The sequence below is a fragment of the Diadema antillarum genome, unplaced genomic scaffold (assembly GCF_040938485.1).
Source record: "Diadema antillarum isolate AM-2024a unplaced genomic scaffold, OU_Dant_1.0 seq00002036_RagTag, whole genome shotgun sequence".
In the NCBI taxonomy this organism is placed as follows: Eukaryota; Metazoa; Echinodermata; class Echinoidea; order Diadematoida; family Diadematidae; genus Diadema; species Diadema antillarum.
In genome coordinates, this window is record NW_027272688.1 from 252,972 (window position 1) to 274,685 (window position 21,714).

The following is a 21,714-nucleotide window of genomic DNA, read 5'->3' on the forward strand; positions in this document are numbered from 1 at the left end:
CTATGTATGTACTCAGCAACTTTTTTTTAAACACATTCAGCAGCGGAAACATCTCTACTCCGTCATTACCAATGACATTTTCATGTAGCATTGACACATTGGACACAACCAAAACGAATAAATGGATGCAACATAAAACATGAAAAAATATCTGTCAACCCACACTGGGATCATAATACTGATAAAATCTGAATGTGCATCGTCATAACGGTCAAATGCACTAGCTTTGTGCCTTTAATCAACAGATGGGACTGGGTCAAATGACTGAAGATTTATAGTTCCGCGGTTGATCGATCGCCGAAATTGAGTAACCAAGAGCCTTGCGTACTAGTGTCTGTCGAAAACGCCTACACGATAATTAATCCAACAACACATACAACGTGCAGAAACCTTTTTCACTACGACAAATAAACCAGCAACACGCAGGGAGAAAATACAAGCTACCAAACGCTGATGACACAGTTGGCTTCTGAAGTCTTCAACATTTTCTCTGACCTGGCCAATTTACTTCACGGTATTAACCCTTTGTGCGCTTTGCCTGCTGATTGGCACAGAAAAACCCCATAGCACTGTGCACACTGTCCAAAGTCTCTGGCCCAGAACGGGTTTATAGGCAACACCTTAACTCTCCCGTAGAGCCTCCATAGACTCGACTTGCATTTTTTTCAAAAACATTCACAATCAGCTGACGTACATGTATACAATGATGTAGATTTTCTCCCTGATACAAAACCTGTTCTGACTTTATGAACACATTTTCTTTTTTTTTTTCTTTTTTTACTCAAGATATATCTCTCTCTCACTCTCTCTCTCTCTCTCTCTCTCTCTCTCTTTGCTTAATATTAGTCTTCTTTTCTTTTAATATCAAGATTCATGCACTGTAACAATCACACAATTAGTGAACCAATATCTATAATCTATCAGACACATACAATGTATTTCTTTTACAACATTTATTTGGTATTTACAGTAACACAAAGACACTAAACAACACAAGACACAAAATACAGGCATCCATGAATGCATGCTAGACGTGAGCTACATGTCCGGGTGATCAAGCAGGACACCCACATATTAAATCACTCCTTATGCCTGATAAATTCTCCAAACATTCATTTCAGAGTTTGGTATCGTCAACTTTTTCCCAGACTCCAAGCTTTTTAGAGATACATGTCCATGACTTGCACTATCGGTACTCTATTACGAAAACTGTATGCAGAAATGATAGGCAAGTCGGAAACCAGATAAATACAGCATGAAGATATGACCTTTAGAGTGAAGGTGCAGTCAAGTATGTCTGCGATCAGGTTTAAACACAACATATCAATTCAAAACGCTGTCGTAACAGGCATCATAGAAACAAAGCAAAACGTTTCCAAATTATCAAAACAATCTTTATAGGCCTTGAACTGCTGACAGGAGGTAGTTCGAAGATTTCAAATTTTCATTTTCAAATAAACATCAAAACGTCAGTCAAAGCACCAAAGTTGACAGTGGTCAAGGCTTAAAGGCAAAACATAGTTCTCAGAAGGGCTCAAAATAATGCTTCCACCATTGGGAATTTGCTTGAATCATATGGAATGGATCTACCAAAAAACCTGTCTGGCTGATGTGATTTGTGGGATAGGCCGAATGAGTTGTTCTGGAGTATTTTGAGATCCAAAGTGAAAAATAATGTTGATTGTAGTGTATAACACCTTTATCCCTTTGAAGCGTTTTCATAGTTCAGTAGTCGACAAGTGTAGAATGTGTAGTTTGTTTGCTAGCAGTAGTGTTAAACTGCATACAGCAAAACAAGCTGCATGTGATTCATTTTCGCCCAATGGATACTGCTATGGCCCAATACTATGTCATCAATGTAATCAATTACAAATTACCACATAGCAACCACAATTTGGTATGCTCCCATAATTGCAATACTTAAGGTGTATTTTGGGGGGTAATATTTTGCATTTTTGCTATTATCCAACCCAAATCATGTTATGACAACATTATTTTACACATTTCTTGATATGCATACGTTTCAATCTTACTGTAAAAATCAGCAGTATTTGCAGACACATGGGAACTATGTTTTACCTTAGAATGCTTGCGACTTTGTCAATGTACACTTTAAATACAATAGTGAGGGAATCACATAATTGTGTGAGGAAAGTGAAATAATTTGCAATACTTTTCAGAAGTATTGACCTTCATTGTCAAAACATTCCACCATAGTCCTCATCCCTTACTGTGAAATATCTACTCACAATACAAAGCTACAATCACCTATCAAATGTGCTGGTTTCCCATTGCCTTATTATCAAGCACATAATTATATATGTTTGCTTTTCTGTTACTTAATAGTGCATGGACATACATGCATTCTTAATTAAGCCATTAAATCATTCAATGACTTAAAATATTAAAGAATATGTCCATGAACTCAAGTCGCAGAAGTCTACAGAGGGATGTCAGGTTTGCAGGTGACAGTCTAGTTTTGAGGTGTGTCAGAACATACGCCAATCAGGACAAAAAACACAGGATATGTATCAGGACATGATCCTATAGCACAACACTTCTACGTTATATGCAGGTACAGTTAATCATTTCTAGTTTCTTTCTTTCTTTCCTACGCTGCAGGGAGCTGCTTGCACATTCCAAGAACTGAGAAGAAAAACGGAAACTGCATTTTCATTATCAAATCCAAGGAATACTATAGAATTTCAAACTACCCCGTAGACAAGTTGAGCAGACATCCAACATTAATTTCCCTTTAAAATCTTGCAACTGTATACAGGTTAATGGTCTGGCGATATCGGAACGGACAATCAAATCAATCGCAATGGCATCATGCCTTTGGTGCTTACGATCAAGCAGGTCGATGACAAGTTTCCCCCTCAGCTTGGTGTTATCAGCTGAGTACCGCACACATTGTGACGGCTACACATTGACGAAAGCCAGCCTAATTCCGCAATCAACAATTTATTACAAAAGCTGATGACATTGCGAATGCATGGATCAAATTTGATATTTACACCCATTACTGTGATTCCCACAAAAACTAAGCGATTGCCAGTATGGTTACTGTATAAGCTGTTATTTTCACTTATAGATATTTTCCTGAATGAGGAGGTCACAGACAATTTCACAAGATGTCATTTATTTTTGTGAATTGACACCAAAACATATCTTAAGTGCACTATTACCCGAGCGCATGGCGACATTTCTGTGTGCTGTAAAATTCCCGGTCCAAAAGTGATTCACAAAATTTGCAAAAATAAAACCATCGCGAAAAATAACAGCCTATACAGTAATGTGCAACGTACCAGCAAAATGCCATGTTTAAAGGGGATGGCTAGTATAACTGATCAGTGGCAATCAGTGGGAATGCTGGGGGATGATTGTTCCAATTCTTGTGTAAGGTTACATTATTATATCTATCGTTGCGTAAAAATTATTTGCTTCAGAACGGTCTCGTATTCAAGTAATGTGCAGTTTAATGTCCAATCACTGTAAAGGAATGCTAACCTAGAAACATGAAACTGCACATTACTTGAATATGAGACCATTCTGAAGCAAGTAATTTTCACACTACAATAGATACAGTGTATATAATGTACTCTTAAATGAATCCCACAAGAACTGGAACAATCATCCCCCAGTATTCCCACTGATTCCCACTGATCAGTTACTAGCCATCCCCTTTATCGCTTTCACATACAGACATCTTATTGTGTAGAACTGCCTATACCCACTGCTCTTGGCAACTTAAGTTGACAGATTTCATTGTGTTGTTTATAGTCAGTCCCACAACGATTTAGAGTCTTTTGCTGGAGACAACTAGTGACACTTATCCCCAAATTTCAAACCAATCTAACACAAGCTGAGAATTCAGAGGACATATCAGTGGCGGATCCAGGGAGGACCGCAACCGGCGCACGCCCCCCCCCCCCTTTTATTTTTTTGTTGAAAAAAAAGAAATAAAAAGAAAAAAAATGGGGGGAGGGATGCGTGCGCCCCCCTTTACTTTTGTAAACGCGCCCCCTCTTTACGGAATTCCTGGATCCGCCCCTGCATATTATTCAGGGTTAAAGCAGATAGATTGACTTTTGACTGATATGTTGCACAACTGATTCCAGAGATGACATCAACCCATTCTGCGCCAATGAGTCAAACGTGCACAAATTCCACATGAAAACCTATGGACAGGTAATCAATGTGTCACACAGAGGGTTAGAGATCAGGTTTGGAGCATTACATCTGGGGGGTGTTTCATCAACGTTTGTCAGCGCTGACAGTTGTCAGCACTGACAATTTCAGCAAAATCCTTGGTTTGGATTGGCTGAGATGCTCTCGTCACTGACTGTTACTATGGTGATTCAAGTTGTCAGCGCTGACAAACGTTGATGAAACACCCCCTAGGTCAATCTTTTATGATCGCATGTTTTTGTTCTTGTTTTTGTCTATGTTTTCTTTTTCTTTAGAAAGGGAGAGAAAGTTAGCATAATTTGCTTCTCACATGATACTGTGAAATCACGGATTGGATTTGTAAAGGTTTGTGTGAAGCCTGGCACAAGTACAGTTGTACCTCGTCCTGCTATTATGAGAGCAGCAGCCCAGCACGGAACTGCACACATGGGATTATAACATCTAGGCAGTACTCACGTGTCCTCGCTAATACGATTTTAATTCTGGTATTTTTCTCTGCTTTTACGGAGTAAATTCTCACTGTTCTTTGACTGACACAATCACTCATAAACTGTCGATATTAATAAACGCTACATCACATGATGACATAAAAAACTTTCTACAGATTTTCACAGGGAATCTTACTTTACGGGCATTATGTCATGCCTTCCCCAACATTAGCAACTGGGAGCAACAAAAGCATCCTGCATGCTGACAAAGCTCTCTCTTGTGAGAGTGTTTTAATAACCTGATTCTGGCTAATCAAATGACTTTGTTATCATTATCTTCTTTTTCTTTGTGTACATCTGAACCACACTTAAACAGACTAGGAGGCTCATACTTTCACTTAAATATGTTTCTGAAATAATATTTGGCCAGTCATGCTCCGCACAATGTCTTGCGATCAAGTTTTATCCAGCCGTTGGTGCACTTTTGTGATCTGGATGGTTTAAGCTCACTTCTGCCATTGTGTGGTAATTTGAAGTCTGCTTGTTTCCTCGCTGGTGAGGACTTCAGGACCGGCTTCTAAGGTTGACCCCATCATCCTCTGTGTTCCTCCTACAGCTACGGTGCATAGCAAGGCACAGACAATAATAGGGACTTTTCGATTTCACCTCCTGGACGTGGACGTCGAGGTAATGACTTCACTTAAAGGAACTACGAATGCTCGAGGTTCTCCAGCACGTCCAACGCTAGAATCGCGAATGCCTCTTCCAAGGATTTCACGTCCCCCTAGATTCAGGATGTGAGTGATGTCATCGCTTGGCACACCAACTGCCAGCCGAAATGTCCCCAATGCCTCAAACAACACGGGTACCTCTTTCTCTTTGCGTGTAGATTGTGGCAGGGGAACATGAGTCAAAACCCGGTGGGGTCACATTTTTTTTCTCTTTTTTTTTTTTTTTTTGCAGCATTCACATCTAAGACACGAATAATATCAGACTCTGAGTCACGAAAGCTGGCATCACTCAGTAAATTACTGGCAGAATATTATCATCTCCTTTTTCGAGCTTTGCACACGGCGTATGCAGCCGAGCATTTGACATTACACATTGTTTTCAACACCGCGTGACACAGATTAACTATTCACAGACAAGAGATAGGAATACCGGCTGGGCAAATGGCCAAAAAAGGGCGTGGCTCTTTAGAAGGGAGTGTGAGGTGGTTGGGGGGGGGGGGGGGGGTGTGCTGTGGTGAACAGGTGGTAGGAAAGGGTGGAACCAAGGGACAATGGGGAGGAGTGGTGGAGATGGGGGGGGGGGGGCGGGGCGGGGGAGCCGTAAACATCTGAAGAGGTCAAGGCATCCTGCTAGGACTCCTCCTTCTGAATGAGCCGGCCCATTTTGGGGATGAGGTCGGCGAACTTTGGTCTGTCGGAGGGGACCATGCGCCAGCACTCCGCCATCATGTCGGCAATCTCGCGCGGGCACGAGCCGGGCGGAGTCAGACGGTTCCCCGCCTCAAAGAAGTCCAGCAGATTGTTGGGCTCAATGGCCCTGCCATCGTAGCCAATGCACCTGTGGCAAATCCAGAACAAGAGAAAAATATGGTTATGATAAAACAATTCAAACACTTCAATAAAACAATGCTTAAAAAACACTGTGAAGATTATTTCTATTAAATAATTGGTGTAGCTATCCTCTCAAAACAGATCAAACTAAAAGGAACAAGACGTCCAAATACCTCTGTATATGTCTCTACACATCGAATTAAAAAAGTTTTTACAATATGGTTGTACTATGTATAAGCATACATGATACAGTGTACATACTCCTCATTTGTTGAACACACTCAACAATCTAGACTGAATGTGAACCACTAGTATGCTTGGTAGAAGAAAAGTATTTGCGCAGTGCACAGCATTGTGCTGGCATTCGTTCCACTGTGCAGACAATAAGATTTGTGTTTATTTTAATATTACGAATCTGAACTCCTCGCCATATTCGCAAAAGTTTCAAGTCGCAAAACTTTCTGGTTTTAGATTATAACAGATTCAAACAGCTTCGCCAATCAAGGTCAACCAGCCAACTTACACTGGGTCCTGGCCATATGAGAACATCTCCCAGAGGACGACTCCAAAGCTCCAGACATCGCTCTCCTTCTGGTATTTGTTGTGACGTAGCCACTCAGGAGCATACCTAGAGGAGGGGTAGAAGGGAGAAGGGTCAGAACGAGTGCATACCACATTTCACTAATTTTAACTATTGTTGAAAACAGATCTCTTTCCACATTCATATAATACTCTCCCTGTTATTGTGTGTACTTTGAATGTGCTGTGATGTATGTCTAATCAAACACGTGAACATTGCTGAATGTGTGATAATGAATAGCTAAGACGCTTAACTGATAAGACAGGAAAGTGTGCGCTAATCCTGTACAAAACAAATGGACAGCACGCAGTCCTGAAGTGTATTACGCACATCACCTGAGACCACTCAAAGACAGCGCGTCTCAGGTGATGTGCATCTTTGCCTGAGACGCGCTGTCTTTGAAGGTGTTGTTGTTTATCAAGCGTCTTTGAGGGAGTGTAGCCTGAACTCTATTTTTAGATCATGTTGTTGCCAAATTTTTACCTCGACGAAATAATCCTTATTACTTCAAAATCTTGTTCTTCAAAATAATCCCCTTAATCGAAAAAAAGCTACGACTACAATTTTTAAATCTTTTTAAGATAATAAAAATACCACTACCTTTGGAAATGAATGATGTTCCTAGGTGTACTGAGTTTGTACTTAGCTCTCTTTTGTATCGTCATGTAGGGTAGCCATTTTGTGCCCATTTTTATCGCGCGCTTTCGTATCTTGTTATCTCTACTATCTCTGATGAATAGTCTGATGAAAACAATGAATACGACTGCATACTAACACAACTGATATCCACGGTAATAATATATGGTTGATAATAATGATGATGTTAATGACATTTGATAACAATAATTATCATCATTCTCATATCAAGAACCACAATGACTAAAATAAATGGAAATAATCATTGTCATGCAATGGAATGGAAACTGTGAATCCCCTGGGGTGTTGCAAAATCTCTGCCACACGGTATTATAACTTGATTTAAGTACCATAATCATCTGTATAAAAATATGAACAAAATCTTTCAAGAAATGAGGCTAGTAAAGCGCACGAATGCAGACCATCAAACATCGAGTGTTTTGTGTATAATGACAGACCAAGCGAGGACACTATCACAAAAAGTTGTAGGCGACGAGATTCTAAATCTACACCCATTTTGAAGAAAATCCATCAGGGAGTGTGACCGTATGTATACCAAGGAATTCAATGATAATAAAAGGTGATGATGAACATGATATGGCTCTCACTGCTTACATACCCCCAGCCACAGAGACAGAGACATACATACAGCCCAAACTCTTGGGGCCGCCATCATCCACATCTTACCATCGGATGGGCACCTTCTGGTCCGCTTTTCTCGCCCGGTAGTAATCCTTTTCGCCAAAGATCCTCGCCAGACCGAAATCTGTGATCTTCACCTCACCCTCGTTGGCCACCAGGACGTTCCTCGCTGCCAAATCCCGATGGACCATTCTCTTCTCCTCGTGCAGGTATTTCATCCCCTGGAGGACAGAGATCAGGACAAGAAACGGAGGCATGAAAAAAAGGGCGCGGTCAGATCATGAGGGAGCAAAGAGAGTGACTGGTCTTAACCCTAACTAGGCCGGGCTATTTAGGTAGATGATAGAGCCGGGGGGGGGCCTCCCAGGTCTCCCTTCCAGATCTCGGCCGTCGACCGCGCGATTGCGACGAAATTTGGCACACACATTGCCTATGATGTAATCTACAGTACCATGAAGTTGATTTTTTTTTTAATTATCATTTTTGCTAAATTATGCAAACTTATGCATAATGATGCATGAAATCAGACAATTTGGTATAAATCACTAAATAAAGCACAAAACAGGCACATTTTTTGTGTTAAATATTCTTGTTAGTGTCCTTAGCAAATGTAAGAGAAAAAAATTGTGCAATCAGAAAAAAATTTCTTAAGTATTTTATTGTTTTTTGAATTTATTATGTTTTTTTTTTTTGACTTTATGTTTTTCATTGTTTTTTCGATGAAATTTGTCGGCGACATTGTTCTGAACAAGAAAATATGTTATGAATTGATTTTAATCAATAAAACCCCCAAATAATCATGCTTTTATGAAAGTTGCCTGTAAACACAGTTTGCATTGAAATTGTACACGAATTCACGTTTTTGAGCAATTTTTGGTCTGACATGCACGTACATATTTATGCGCAACTTCGGAACCGCGGGCGCGGGCATCGCAAATTTGGTGTCAACAGATGCGGGAGACTCAAAAGAAAAAAGTCATGAAACGTCGCGGCGATAGCTTTTTGCGAAAGCGATATATCACGCGAAACGTCAAGGCCATCCCCCCCCCCCCCCCCCCCCCCCCCCCGGCCTAGTGAGGGTTAATGAAGAAATCCACTCCAAAAAGCAAAAATGATGAAAATTGGATAAGAAATAAGGAAGTTATTTGTAATAAATGCTGCCTAAACTAGTTGGTACCGCTGGTAAATAACAAACTTAAGTAATATTTCCCTTTTGGATGCATGTACTTACAATCGCAGCAAGTTAGAAGGAGAGCAACCTCCCTGTATTTACTACAGATGCTATTTTATAGGGCAATGCACATGTGTACTTGGTACCATAATGAAGAGTGCCATTTAGAGAGAGTTTGTGACATCCCCGGTGATGGCATTTACAAGTTTTAAAGGCCTTTTTTGAACTTCAGTGGGTGTGACGCTGTTTAGGGGTGCAAATTTGATGCCTCATTTTACCAGATACGCCATTAACGATTCATTTCTGAGGTGTATGGATGTGGGTGGGTAGCACCACTGTCTGGTAGCGACCCCTCTGTGACTGATATGGTGTGAGCTGTGGATCTATATACACCCACCTGACATATCTGTTGGCCAAAGAGGTAGAGTGTTGTGTGCCCCACGCGGTCCTTCTTCTCCTTCAGGTACTTCTCCAGGGAGCCGAGGGGGAAGTACTCCATGACAAGACTGAGCTGATTGGTGCTGTCTGCAGTGGGCGTGGTGGGGGCGTGGTAGGGGGGCGTGGTAGGGGGGCGTGGTGGGGGCGTGGCGGGGTAGTAGGGGAGATTGGAAGGTAGATGAAGACAGCATCTCAGGAGGGCATCACAGAAAAATTTATGCAACAACAAAACAATGCAACTGATTGACAAATTGCCCTACATCGATGTAAATGAGCACTGAATCGATCAGTGTTTTAGTAGTACCCATGATAAAAAAATCAAGGGCGTACATTCATTTCATGAATTTGAACAAACCAATTGCTGCATTAAGCAACTTTCCCTTGATTGAAATGCGTTTCAATACCCACTTTCATAACGTGTTTGCAAATAAACGCCCTTCGGATCAGGTTTCTCCGGTTGTTGCATTTATCAACTCTGTCGCGAGTTGACTGGGAGGCCTTGTCACTGCGCAGCTCCATTGCGCGGTTTGACCCCAAGAACGGAGATGTGCAGTCGGCAGTGGTCTACAAAAACGCGTTTCTGGCTCAAATGTGTTGTACGATCGCACTATTCTTGGCGTTTTAGAAACGTTTGAGTATTAAACCTCATAATCAGAGCAGCTTTGTGTTTTGAATATCAACTGTCCAAAATCCCTGAAAGTGCTCCAATAAACTCTCCACTCCTCAAAATTATGAAACCTCTACTCACGATACTGTGAAAACAAACAGTTTCATATTATCATTTTTTTTTAAAACTTAGCCGGTGTGAGCACTTGTGAGCTCAATGTTGCCAAAGCAGTTGAGGGCTTTAGCAGCACATTCTGATCGCATTTTGACAATAAACTCACTCATTCTATAGGAGAAGCAAATGTGAAACACACTACAATGACATAACAGTCACAACCTTACGATATAACTTACTTTGAAATCAGAGATACAAAATGATATTATATATTGTGCTAAAGTAACAAGCAGAATATTTGAATGCTTTTATCTTTGCACTCATAATTATGACAGAGTGCAAAATGAGGGAAAATTTCCGTGCCACAAAATTTCCATTTTTACAGTACCCTATGTCCCCCACAAAGAAAAAAAAATTAAAACTCGACCCTCCACAACGATAACTTTAAAAATAGTGAATCAATCCAAATACAATTTCAGGTTATGAAACTATAACTTTTTACCCACAGCTCGCAGAAATCCCCATCTGATTTGCTTCACTGATCAAAGACAAATGAGGAGTTTTGTAGAGCATGTCAGGAATCCCTTCCATCCAAGTTCTAAACCCTGTGTTCACACATTAATATACAGTTCCAAGAGCATCTAAGTACTATACTTAGAAGAAACAGACCCATGACATGCTCCTAATACAAAGATCTAAATTTCTGTGTGACCACTTGAGTAACCAAACTGAATGGGATATTCTGCAAAATACAGATAAGATGTCAAATTCTTAATAGATCCTCAAAATAACATTTAGACAGTTTAAAGGGTGTGTACAGTTCTGGTTGAGGTGAGGATTTAGCATTTAACGTTTTGTGAGATATTCAAAATCCACTCTATGAGATGTCAAAGATCATGCAATTCTATGAGGTATCAAAAGTTTATTTGATGAAAATCAGTTTTGAAACGGCTGAGATATCAAAAAAACAAGGTGAAACAAAGAGATTCTAATAAAGTTGTGGCCTGTCGCCTTTTATTGTTATCACTTTTTGGGATATCTCTGCCATTTGAAAACCAATTTTCATCAAATAAACGTTGAATCCTTCTTAAAATTACATGCTCTTTCATATTTCATAAGAGGTGTCTCATTAGCTCACTTAGGAATGTTCAAAACATGAATCCCCACCTCAGCCAGTACTGTACAGTCCCTCTAATCATATTGAAATTTATTGATGCGGAAATACGATTGTAATTTTTTGGGGGACATACTGTACAGTGTTTCCTTTTCTTTTTTTCCTCATCATTGTCAATCACTTTTACCTTCACAGTAGCCCAGCACTCTGACGATGTTCTTGTGGTCACAGAACGCCATGGCCCTGATCTCCACCTGGAACTGCTCCGGCCGGCTGTCCCGCCGGTTGGTCCGTATCACCTTGACCGCCACGTCATCATCCGGCCGCGGGGAGTGCAAGTGCTGCAGCTTTGCTCGGTACACCATGCCAAAGTGACCCTGGAACAGTTTGGGGGGAAAAAAGTATGGCAACACCGAAATCACCTAACAACTATGCAACACGTTCACACAATCTTGAAACTGATTACGTGTATATTTTCTCTGTCACTTTATATCACTCCCTGTTAAAAAGAGAAGTCTATAATTCATTTGAAGTCATTGTGAAACTTTTTATTATGTTTTCTTTGAAAAAAAAAAAATTACAATACATCAGTTAATTGCCGCATATTTGTATACTCTACAGTTGATCATTTACATAAAGATATGAATGTGTCTCTTACACTGTACTTCGAGAATCAGAAAACTGGTCCCCCACCCCCGGTAAAAGCTTGGACTGAAATACAAGCAGCCCAAAACTTGTTCCCCATTTGATGTCTCCGAATGAGATTCATTTCGCCCGTCGACAGAAAACAGACAGGTCGATAATCCACCTGTGCAAAAGCAGGCATGCATTGTGTTTCCCCTTTCCACGGCCAACCACATGGATTGTCCCAGGGAACAATGCAAAACATTGATTGCATGTGAGATATGAACAGAGCATGCACTGACTGGCTTGCAAACTCTTTTATAATACACAATCAGTGCACCCGAATGGGGTCAGCGGAAGTTAAAATCTAGTGAACTCAGCCTTGATTGCTATGCACGCTTTCATACAAGTTTTATAGCAAAGCAAGTGTACTACTGTTGTACATACAACTGTACGTTGGAAAAAGGTAAATTTGACGAAAATACACACAGTTTTGACTCTAAAATTGATCGAAGAAGCTCTAATCTTTTGATCAAAGTCATTTTATTGGTCAGCAGAACACAAATAAATATGACTTTAGGCCACAAATGTAGACACCCTTGTGTACATTTTGGTAACCTGGCATACCAAATCCAGTTAGGAACAGGTAACTTGTATGAGCTGTTACTTTCGCATACAGATACAACTGTAATTTTGCGAATGAGATCACGGACATTTTTGAGAGATGTTGTTTTCACGAATGGCCACCAATGCTATTAAGTGCACTGTTACTCTAGCTCATGGCGACATTTTCGCGTGTTGTTAAATTCACGGTCTACCAGTGATTCGCGAAATTCACAAAAATTAAACCCTCACAAAAATAAAATAACAGCTTATACAGTAACATACAGTTAAAGCATTACTCTGAAGACCTGAGAATGTCCCCCAAGATACTTACCGCTCCAAGTGCCCCCTCCCAGGTAAGTTGGTTGGGATGAATCCTGTCGACACCAAAGATTGTTATCTCATCCTCAAACAGAAATTACAGAAGAACAAGAAGAAGAAAATAGCTTTACAAAGGCTGAAAAAAGAAAATCATGGGTATTCACCAAGATGGAAATAGACAATATTCTAATAATGGAGAAATGTAAACTCCTCTGAACTGATATGTGTATACAGCATGCCATAAAACCTAAAGTGGTCTTTGCAAGAACTTGACATACTTCGTCCATATAGCAGTATCTGAACGAAGCCTCAAAATGCAACATGCTGGCACACTTGCCTCATTTTGCCAAAAATTCTGTGTGAAATTATGTATAGCATACCTCTACATACGGGTACAGTTTGTTATTCTGACAGTTTGTTAATCTGAAAATAAAATAAGGTTTACTAAATCCGAAAGTGAAAAAAGATTCCTGATTCTGAAGGCTTGTTAATATGAAAATGAAAAAAAAAGTTCATAATTTCAAAGATTTGTTATTATGCACTGTTGTCATGTTTTAACATGAGCAAACCTCATTTCATTTTTGGATTAACAAACCTTATTTTCGGAATTATGAACCTTTGGAATGACAAACACATATAGGAATAATGCCACAAATGCTTGGAATAACAAACCTCATTTCATTTGCGGATGAACAAAGCATCAAGCGAATACAGACTATACGGCGTCAGTCTTCAAAATCCAAGCTCTTTCATTCTTTACTGTAATTTGTCAATATCAGACATGTTTTGTGGCTTTCAGAAATATGAAAGTGGACCATATCTGACAGTTTCGTGGAATTTCAAAGCCAATAAAACAAAGAAAGTACTTGTAGGTATAAACTTCATCTAAAAAATATGCCTATCGTGGGTTTGTATTCGCTCCATGTGAGTCACTAAACACCCCTATGTCCGACCATGAGAATTGAGGAACGCAGCTTCACTCACTGGAGGTTCATAGTCCTGGTCGTTCAGAGCCTTTTCAATCGGCCCCATGTCTACAAATTCTGATGCCATCGCCGCACCGGACAGGCCCTGTCCCGGCACGTCGAGGCTGGGCAGTGCAGAGTCTGTAAAAAAACCAAAAAAACAAAAAACAAATGAAAACATATGCCTTGGACGCTCACGCTTTAATGACCACATAGCATAAGAAATCATGGTTCGGTGTTACAATCGTTACCAGTTTGACCAACATTGCAAGCCATTATTTTAAAAAAAAGTCTACTGCCTGTGTGATAAAACTGAGGTGTAAGTGAAAAGAGCACTAAACACTTCACTTTGAGTGGCTTCATACTCACAACAGAGATACAGTTGAACCTCTCGTATCCGGACAAGTCGGGACCGGGGCTCATCCGGATAAGGGATTTGGCTGGATACGGGAGACTCAATGCTTTGTACATGTACACATATGTACACATGTACTGATGTAGCCCATTGTAGTACCACATGTAGTAATGTGTGTACTGCAACCTTTTCATTGTTACACTCAGTAACAGACCCCAAAATAGAAGTTCGTGTTTGCAAGAATGAAATCATTTTCTTTTATAAATTCTTGGGATGATTTACCTAAATAATTATTAAGAAAAATATCAAGTATATGTAATTCATTGTGTTTGTGTAGGAGATCTCAAGGAGTTGGGAATCCCCCTTTCCTCCCATAATTATTAAAAAAAAAAATCACGGCGAGATTGCGTCCGTATAATAGAGAGATCCGGATAAAGGGAGGGCGGATAAGAGAGGTTCAACTGTAGTTGGTCTCATGTGTGTTGTGCATTTTGTCGCATGTAATATCAAACGACTTACGAAAACGTCCAGTTTTTAACACAAACCGGGTCTCAAAAATTTATTTTGAAGTATTCTGAAGGCTGAAAAGAGGTATGTGTAAGAAAAGTATTTTTACCTTTCCTGGAAAAGCAATAGACATGCACAGTAATACAGTATTGGAAAAAAATATTTTTTTCATGAAACCGGCAGGATTTTGGAAAATAAAAAGGATAAAAAGGTCGAAATACCGAAAAAAAAAGTATTAGTTTGCATGTCTACTACTTTGCATGTCTGCTACATATGTACATGTGGTGCATCATCACGTTACCCATACAAAAAAAGAGAGAATATAAGAGAGAAAAATGTGTTGAGAGCTGATTTCATCAATTTCATTTAATATTTGTTTGCAATGGTGGTTGTTGTTATTTTTTTCAGAAATCACAAGTGTGATTTTTTTTTAATAACTTGCACCTGTTTTGATTAAAAGTCTAAAACCATCTGAAACCATCAATCTGCCGAAATCCCAAACAGATTAAAAAAAAAAAAAAATATTATTTATTTTTTAACATTGCGTACACATATGTGGTTTTCATGATGATACATCACATACAATGTACGCAGCTGGTGTGGCGGATAAATTGCACTTGTGATTAATGGACCTCCAGCCCTTTTTACACATGTGTTTCTTAACCCCGTACTTTCTTTGACCCAGGACTATCGTTAGTCCCGTACCAATTTTTTCAGCTTTTTACACTTGCCAATAAATCAGGTACTAAGCTCTTGTCCTGGGCTAAGGAGAAAACTGACCTTTTTACACTCATATTTCTTAGCCCCGTACTTTCCAAACCACATGAATATTAATGATTACGCTGTGCACTGTACAAGTACATGCACGCACCGACAGCACTTAATTACCTCGTTTCTGATTGGTCAGTGGGGGGGGGGGGGGGGTTGGACTTCGTCTCTGTCGCTTAGCCCCGATTATTTTTTTGTTCTGTTCACACTCGCTTGCTTGGCACCGCAATTGCGGTGCTAACCCTGCTATTTTGCAGGGCCAGATAGTACGGGATTATCGGTGGGGCTAGTCCACTTTGGCAAAAACAAGTGTAAACAGAAAGTGGGCTAAGGAAAGTCCGGTACCAACAGTGGGGTTAAGGCCCCCACTTAGCCCCACCGTTGGTACGGGACTAAGCAAAAATTTGCAAGTGTAAAATGCCCTTACATGTATCACCACTACTATAAAACATACCAATCCGCTCATTGTCTGAGTTCTGCTGCCCCATGGAGTGATCGTCCTCCTCCTTCTCCTCCGGTATCAGCTCCGGTTCCGCATCCTGCAACACCATCATGTACCCGTGGCCCTGCTCTCCATACGAATCTGGACGAGAAAACACATTTCGCATGGTGGAAATCAAGGCTGCCCACCTTATCAACCCGTTGAGGACAATTCCCGGGTATACTCGGGCAAGTGTCTATGGGAAATGGGTGTTGTAGCAAAATCAGTTCATTCTCAACGGGTTAACAGCATTGCAGTTATTGTGAGGGATGGAAAGGTGTATTTCTGCTGGAAAAACAGTTTTTCTTTTCATGACAACACCTGCAGTATTTTCGGCAAAACAATACAAAATTCTGCAAAAAAGGAACAGTTGGCATCTATTCTTAATCTGTTTTAACATGACCTTGCATCACACAAAACTAATAGGTTCCTCAGTGAATTTTTTTTCTTTTTGCCCATTTTTTATAGATGGGCCAGATTTTGAAAAAAAAAAATGGATTCTCAGCTTTAAGGAAGTAAAACCGGCAACATTAACACAACAAAATAGGGAAATTATACATATTCTTTTTGAGATACATGTGTGCTGCATGTGAAGTAGACAGAGGTGAAAATGAACAGCAGGAGTAAGACATACTCAGTTAGTGGATATCTTATACGATTTATAAAGAATTAGAAAAATTTCTTGTTTTATTTTCCATGCATGTGTGTCGGAGAGACACATCTTATGCATGTTTAACATCAAAGACTGTCGCCATATTTTAGGTGGATGGTGTGAATGTATGTGGACAACATATTGTTGAAATGTTGGCATGTTTCAATTCTGGGGGCTGATATCCTGTTGTGTGGCATGAACAGACATCCATGCGAGCCCTTGGCATGCTCCGTACGGGACTCTCACCATAGAGGTTGGTGTAGATGTCTCGGAGCACGCCGCGGCAGGGGGGCCTGTTCCGCGCCTCGTGGCACCAGCACTGCTCCATGATCCTAAAGACGCTGTCGGGGCAGTCGCGTGGCTTCTCCAGGCGTATGCCGTGGCTGTAATGGTTTCTCACCTGCACACAGAAAGAATCGATTGTTGCGTGTATCATAAATTGTACCGACTGCCATGGGATACAGCAGCACATGTTCACTGGTTTCTACATTCGTGAGAAATGCTAGGGGCGCAAGGTGTCAAGTGCGTTTGCCATCAACGTAATTACACGGGGTATACAGCGCATCCCATCAATGTTACAAACTAAACTCTGTGTGTTACTCAATTTTCAGGATAGGTCTATCGCGTCAAGATGTTCACTCTGCCTAGGAACGGAAACCAAATCAGAAGAAACAAGAAAACTGGAGCTCCTCAAGGGCTCCGGCCCTCGATATTTGGTAGTGCGTTAGTTAGGCCTATACTGTATCAATCAGCTACAGCTGGTGCTACTCAATTAAATTGTATGCCATGCATTGTGGCTGGCTAAATGTAGGAGATTTTGAACCACTGATCTTCATATTATGCTGCAATCAACTTGCATCACTGCTCACAGTACCCAAGATTACTACATGACTAACTTGTATTTCCACCAAGTTCAAGCCCTATAAATGCAACATGCTGGATTTAAATGTTATTGCATGCAATATCACCCCTACTAGGGAATTACTTGGGTATACTGTAATACACTGCTTGCACTTACTGTAAGAGTGAAAATTTTTGTGCCTTTCGGGCTACCACAAACTAGTGTGAAAATAAAAGCATGCAAACATTTTTTCCTTGCTATATGTACCACTATATGATGTTTTGGGTTGGCAAAATTATAGACAATTATGGGCAAGTCATCTCATCCAACTCAGCGCGAAAAATTACTCGCGTGAAAATATCTACTTTTACAGTAATGCACAGTCATACAATGACAATTTCAGAGACTCCAACTCTCCCGTTTTCGACGGGAGATCTCCAGCCGAAAACCCATTTTTGCAAAATCTCCTGTTCTCCCGCTTGAGATTTAATTTCTCTCGCCCTGGCTCTGTGTCTCCCGTTGGAAAGGATTTCTTACTTACGGTATTGCTATCATATGTTGAAAAACTAAGCCTTAGATAGCACCAGAGAGCATCTAGAAATCTAGGAACTTCGCGCTTCACACACATCAACTTGGAGTCTCCCGTTTGCTTGGGGTTTCAGGCGGGAGAATCTCCAGATGAGAAGGTGCTTTGGGTTGGAGTCTCTGCAATTTTCCCATTCTCATTCGACAGGAAATGTCATAAATATGTAACAATGCCTGAAAATACAATCCTGATGAGATTGCTTTTCACTCTCTCTTTGTTGCTACCCATAGTCACCACTGGTTGAATGGGCTAGTATTTATGTAAAGGCTATGTATTGCCCCTGTATTTTTATCAAGGGTGATGCAAACAGTTGTTCCTGCATGGCACCGGGGCAGGACAGACACTCACCGTTTCCGGGGGCAGACTCGCGAGAGGTATTGCACCGTGCGACATTATCTCCCACAGCGTGATTGCATAACTGAAGATATCTCCGGCAAGAGTTGGCTCCGAGTTGGTGGCCAGAAGTTCTGGGGCAGTCCAGCGGACTCTGCACAATAAAAACAGAAGAACAAAGCAGAATTCATTATTACCTTGATTTTCAAACCATTATTGTCACCCCCTCCTCTCATTTTTTCTGTTTCACACTTTTGGATCACAGCAGCAGATTCGGTTTCAAAACACGGTAATTTACAGTATGATGGCCATAACTGACGGGGCTTTCAAAATAAGACGAAATTCATCATGTAATGCAATGAGCCAGATGTATTGTGTCAGTGCATAAATTAATTGTTGTTCAGACATATTGAAGCCCACCAGGTATGGTTGAAATAGATTTTATCATAAAAACAGCGGCCACACTGAGCATGTCGTTGACATGCCCCAAGACTTAATGCCAATGTTAAAGTGTATCTTTGGTCAAAAATTTTTTTTTTTTTGATACGTGAAAGAGATGTATTCTAGTAATCTGTTGCACCAACAATCAGAAAAAAATGTTACATATAAATGAAGAAAAAGTATAATTTGATATAGAAAATAAGAACTGAATCAGTGAGTCTGAAAGGAAAGACTATCAACTTTCTTTTGTTCTCAGAAACCAGCAAGGGATTAAGAAACCAGCAAGAGATTAGGCAGCCTGGGAACAATAGCAAAGTTATAGTCTTCTTTTCAGACCCATTGGCTTTAGTGGTATGTTTATAACTTTAAATGTATTTTTCTTTGCTAATATCGAACATTTTTTTTTTCTGATTCTTGTTGTAATAGGTTACTGAAATGTAGCTCTTACACATATCAACAATTATTTTTTTGGCCAAAAATACACTTTAACCTTTGCATACTGAAAGGAAAGCAATGAAAGGAAACAGAAAATTTCCCACAAATGTCACATAATGAACTGGAGGGTGGGTGATACAGGGATGATATGAACCAAGGAGGTTCAACAGCTGAAGTTCCAACTGGCTATGGTCATTCAAACAGCTGTCAGTTTTCTTTGGATGCTCAAAAAGATATTCCACAGGTGCATTTGTGCTTTTCATGATCAGGGTTTATTGACATCTTCTTTACAAAGCAATCTGGAGATTCATTTTGAACTCTGGCATAATTTGCTTGTGTATTCCTTCAACGTGATCCTGCCTTCCAAAAAGCACCAAAAAGTTGGCAGGCATGGATTCTCAGTTGGGGACAGGCTCTGACCCTGCATTCAGACGATCCCCCACTTCGCGGGGGCAGTTTGGAGAGTTTTACGGTCGAATGTCCACACGAGCGTTGAAATCCCCCGACGAAAAGCTGGTGGTTTCAGCTGTGTGTTAGGTCACTGTACGTGGCGCTATAAGGCGCGCAATTGCAAATTTATACGATTGCCTGATTCGCCACCACATTTCCAGCAAGTGCACTGATGAGGAAGACAGCTGCGCAAGAGACCAAGGTCAGTCCCCCGCCAGAATTTTGTTGCCGGACTCTACAAACTTGCGGGGAGAGTGGGGGATGTCCCATCAAGCTTTCACATGATCGGATTGCCGGGGAAAGTCCTGGCAAACGGGATATTCCTCGCAAAGCAGGGGATTGTCTGAATGCAGTGAGTAAGATCAGACTCTAAGCTTTAAAATGACAAACATCTCACTTACAAATGGACTTTCCTATAGACATCTAAATAATGGAAAGAAAGTACACCCTCTGGAAAAGTGCTTGCTGAGAACTGAGGCTTTCCAGTTCAGATTCTATTCAAGTGTCTAATCTTGCCTAGCGATGCCTTGGGCATGAATGAGACAAAACTCTAGATGTATATACATTTCAGAGATACTACCTTTACAAAATTATCAGATTAGCTGACATTTTGTGTCCTCATTAAAAGTACATTCTATTCATGACTTTCACTAATTTTCAGTGGAACTGGATCATCGCTTTAAAATTTATTGGAGTCAAAAGTAAGGAAAGTGTAAAAGGTCTTTTAAGAAACCTACTTAAGAATTTATAAATCAAACAGACTGAAAAGGAATGTTCCAGAAAAAATGCTCAGGAGGACTGATGGTCTAGGAAGACCAGTTGAACAATGCTATTTTTACCACGTCATCCCGTCTTGCAGAAACCATAAAAGGGACTATTGCATAGGGCATCTTTTGGTTTTGTCCATCACCAGTAGCAGTACACACATGTAGTGCGACAGACCAGGGAGGTGTTACAGAAGAAGAAGAAACAAGTATCTCTCCTTTGTGTCTTCATATATGTATGTTCCGGGCCGCTGAGAAGTTATGTGCTCAATCGTAGGGTGTTAACCCTAATCCCACCGGGTTTTTTGAGGGACTTGAAACCACCGGGAGGGGGGGGGGGGCCTTTTTGCCCCCCCCCCCCCCCCCCCCCAGATGTCGGTCGTGGATTGCCCGATCCTCGCGAAAATTTGCAGTAAGGTAGAGGCCAATGTAATCTACAAGATAGTAAAGTTAGATTTTTCAAATTTTAATTTATGTATTTTATATTAATTAATTTATGCTAATTTATGAAAAAATATCTTTTTTGCCTATGAAATAAAGCTCCAAGACTTCTAATTTTTGGCAAACATATTCTTTTCAATATCTTCAACAATGATATTGAAGCAGAATTTCGGCTTCTTAATCATTTCATATGTATTTTATTGTTTATTGAATTTACTATGTATTTCTTTGTTTTTCAGTTTCTGTTTTTGTTGTTTTTTTCGTCAAAAATTTGTTGCAGAAACTTTTGAAAACATAATCAGGCTAAAATAAATCATTAACAGCCATCGAAAGTAAAAATATTTGTTTCTATATGAATTAACTGCAAAAACACAATTTACATTGGATTTGTACACAAAATCACGTTTTTGAGCAATTTTTGGGTCGACAAATTTTTTTCAACGGGGCGTGGCTTCAAAACGGTATGCCCGGGAGCGACAAATTTGGTCTCAAAAGTTGCGCAATACTTAAAAGAAAAAAGTCATAAAATGTCGCAGTGAGAGAATCACACGTTGCGGAATAATCACGCGAAATGTCAAGGGGGGGGGGGGCAAAATGGCCCCACCCCCTGAGGAAATAGGGTTAATAACTTGCTTTGACAAAAGACAACACTTACAAGAGTACA

The 21,714-nt window shown here is 40.3% G+C and overlaps 1 protein-coding gene across 1 annotated transcript; it reads right to left on the minus strand.

Moving 5' to 3' along the window:
• Positions 1–5,980: 5,980 nt before the first annotated feature.
• On the minus strand, positions 5,981–18,414 carry LOC139713703 (tyrosine-protein kinase ZAP-70-like). The gene is made up of 10 exons (XM_071625408.1): positions 18,370–18,414; positions 17,006–17,159; positions 16,081–16,209; positions 14,016–14,137; positions 13,045–13,116; positions 11,671–11,860; positions 9,608–9,735; positions 8,085–8,260; positions 6,705–6,809; positions 5,981–6,188 (listed from the first exon to the last, which is right to left on the minus strand). Exons 1-10 carry the CDS (start codon positions 18,412–18,414, stop codon positions 5,981–5,983), a joined length of 1,329 nt encoding a protein of 442 aa, XP_071481509.1.
• Between the last annotated feature and the right edge of the window lie 3,300 nt (positions 18,415–21,714).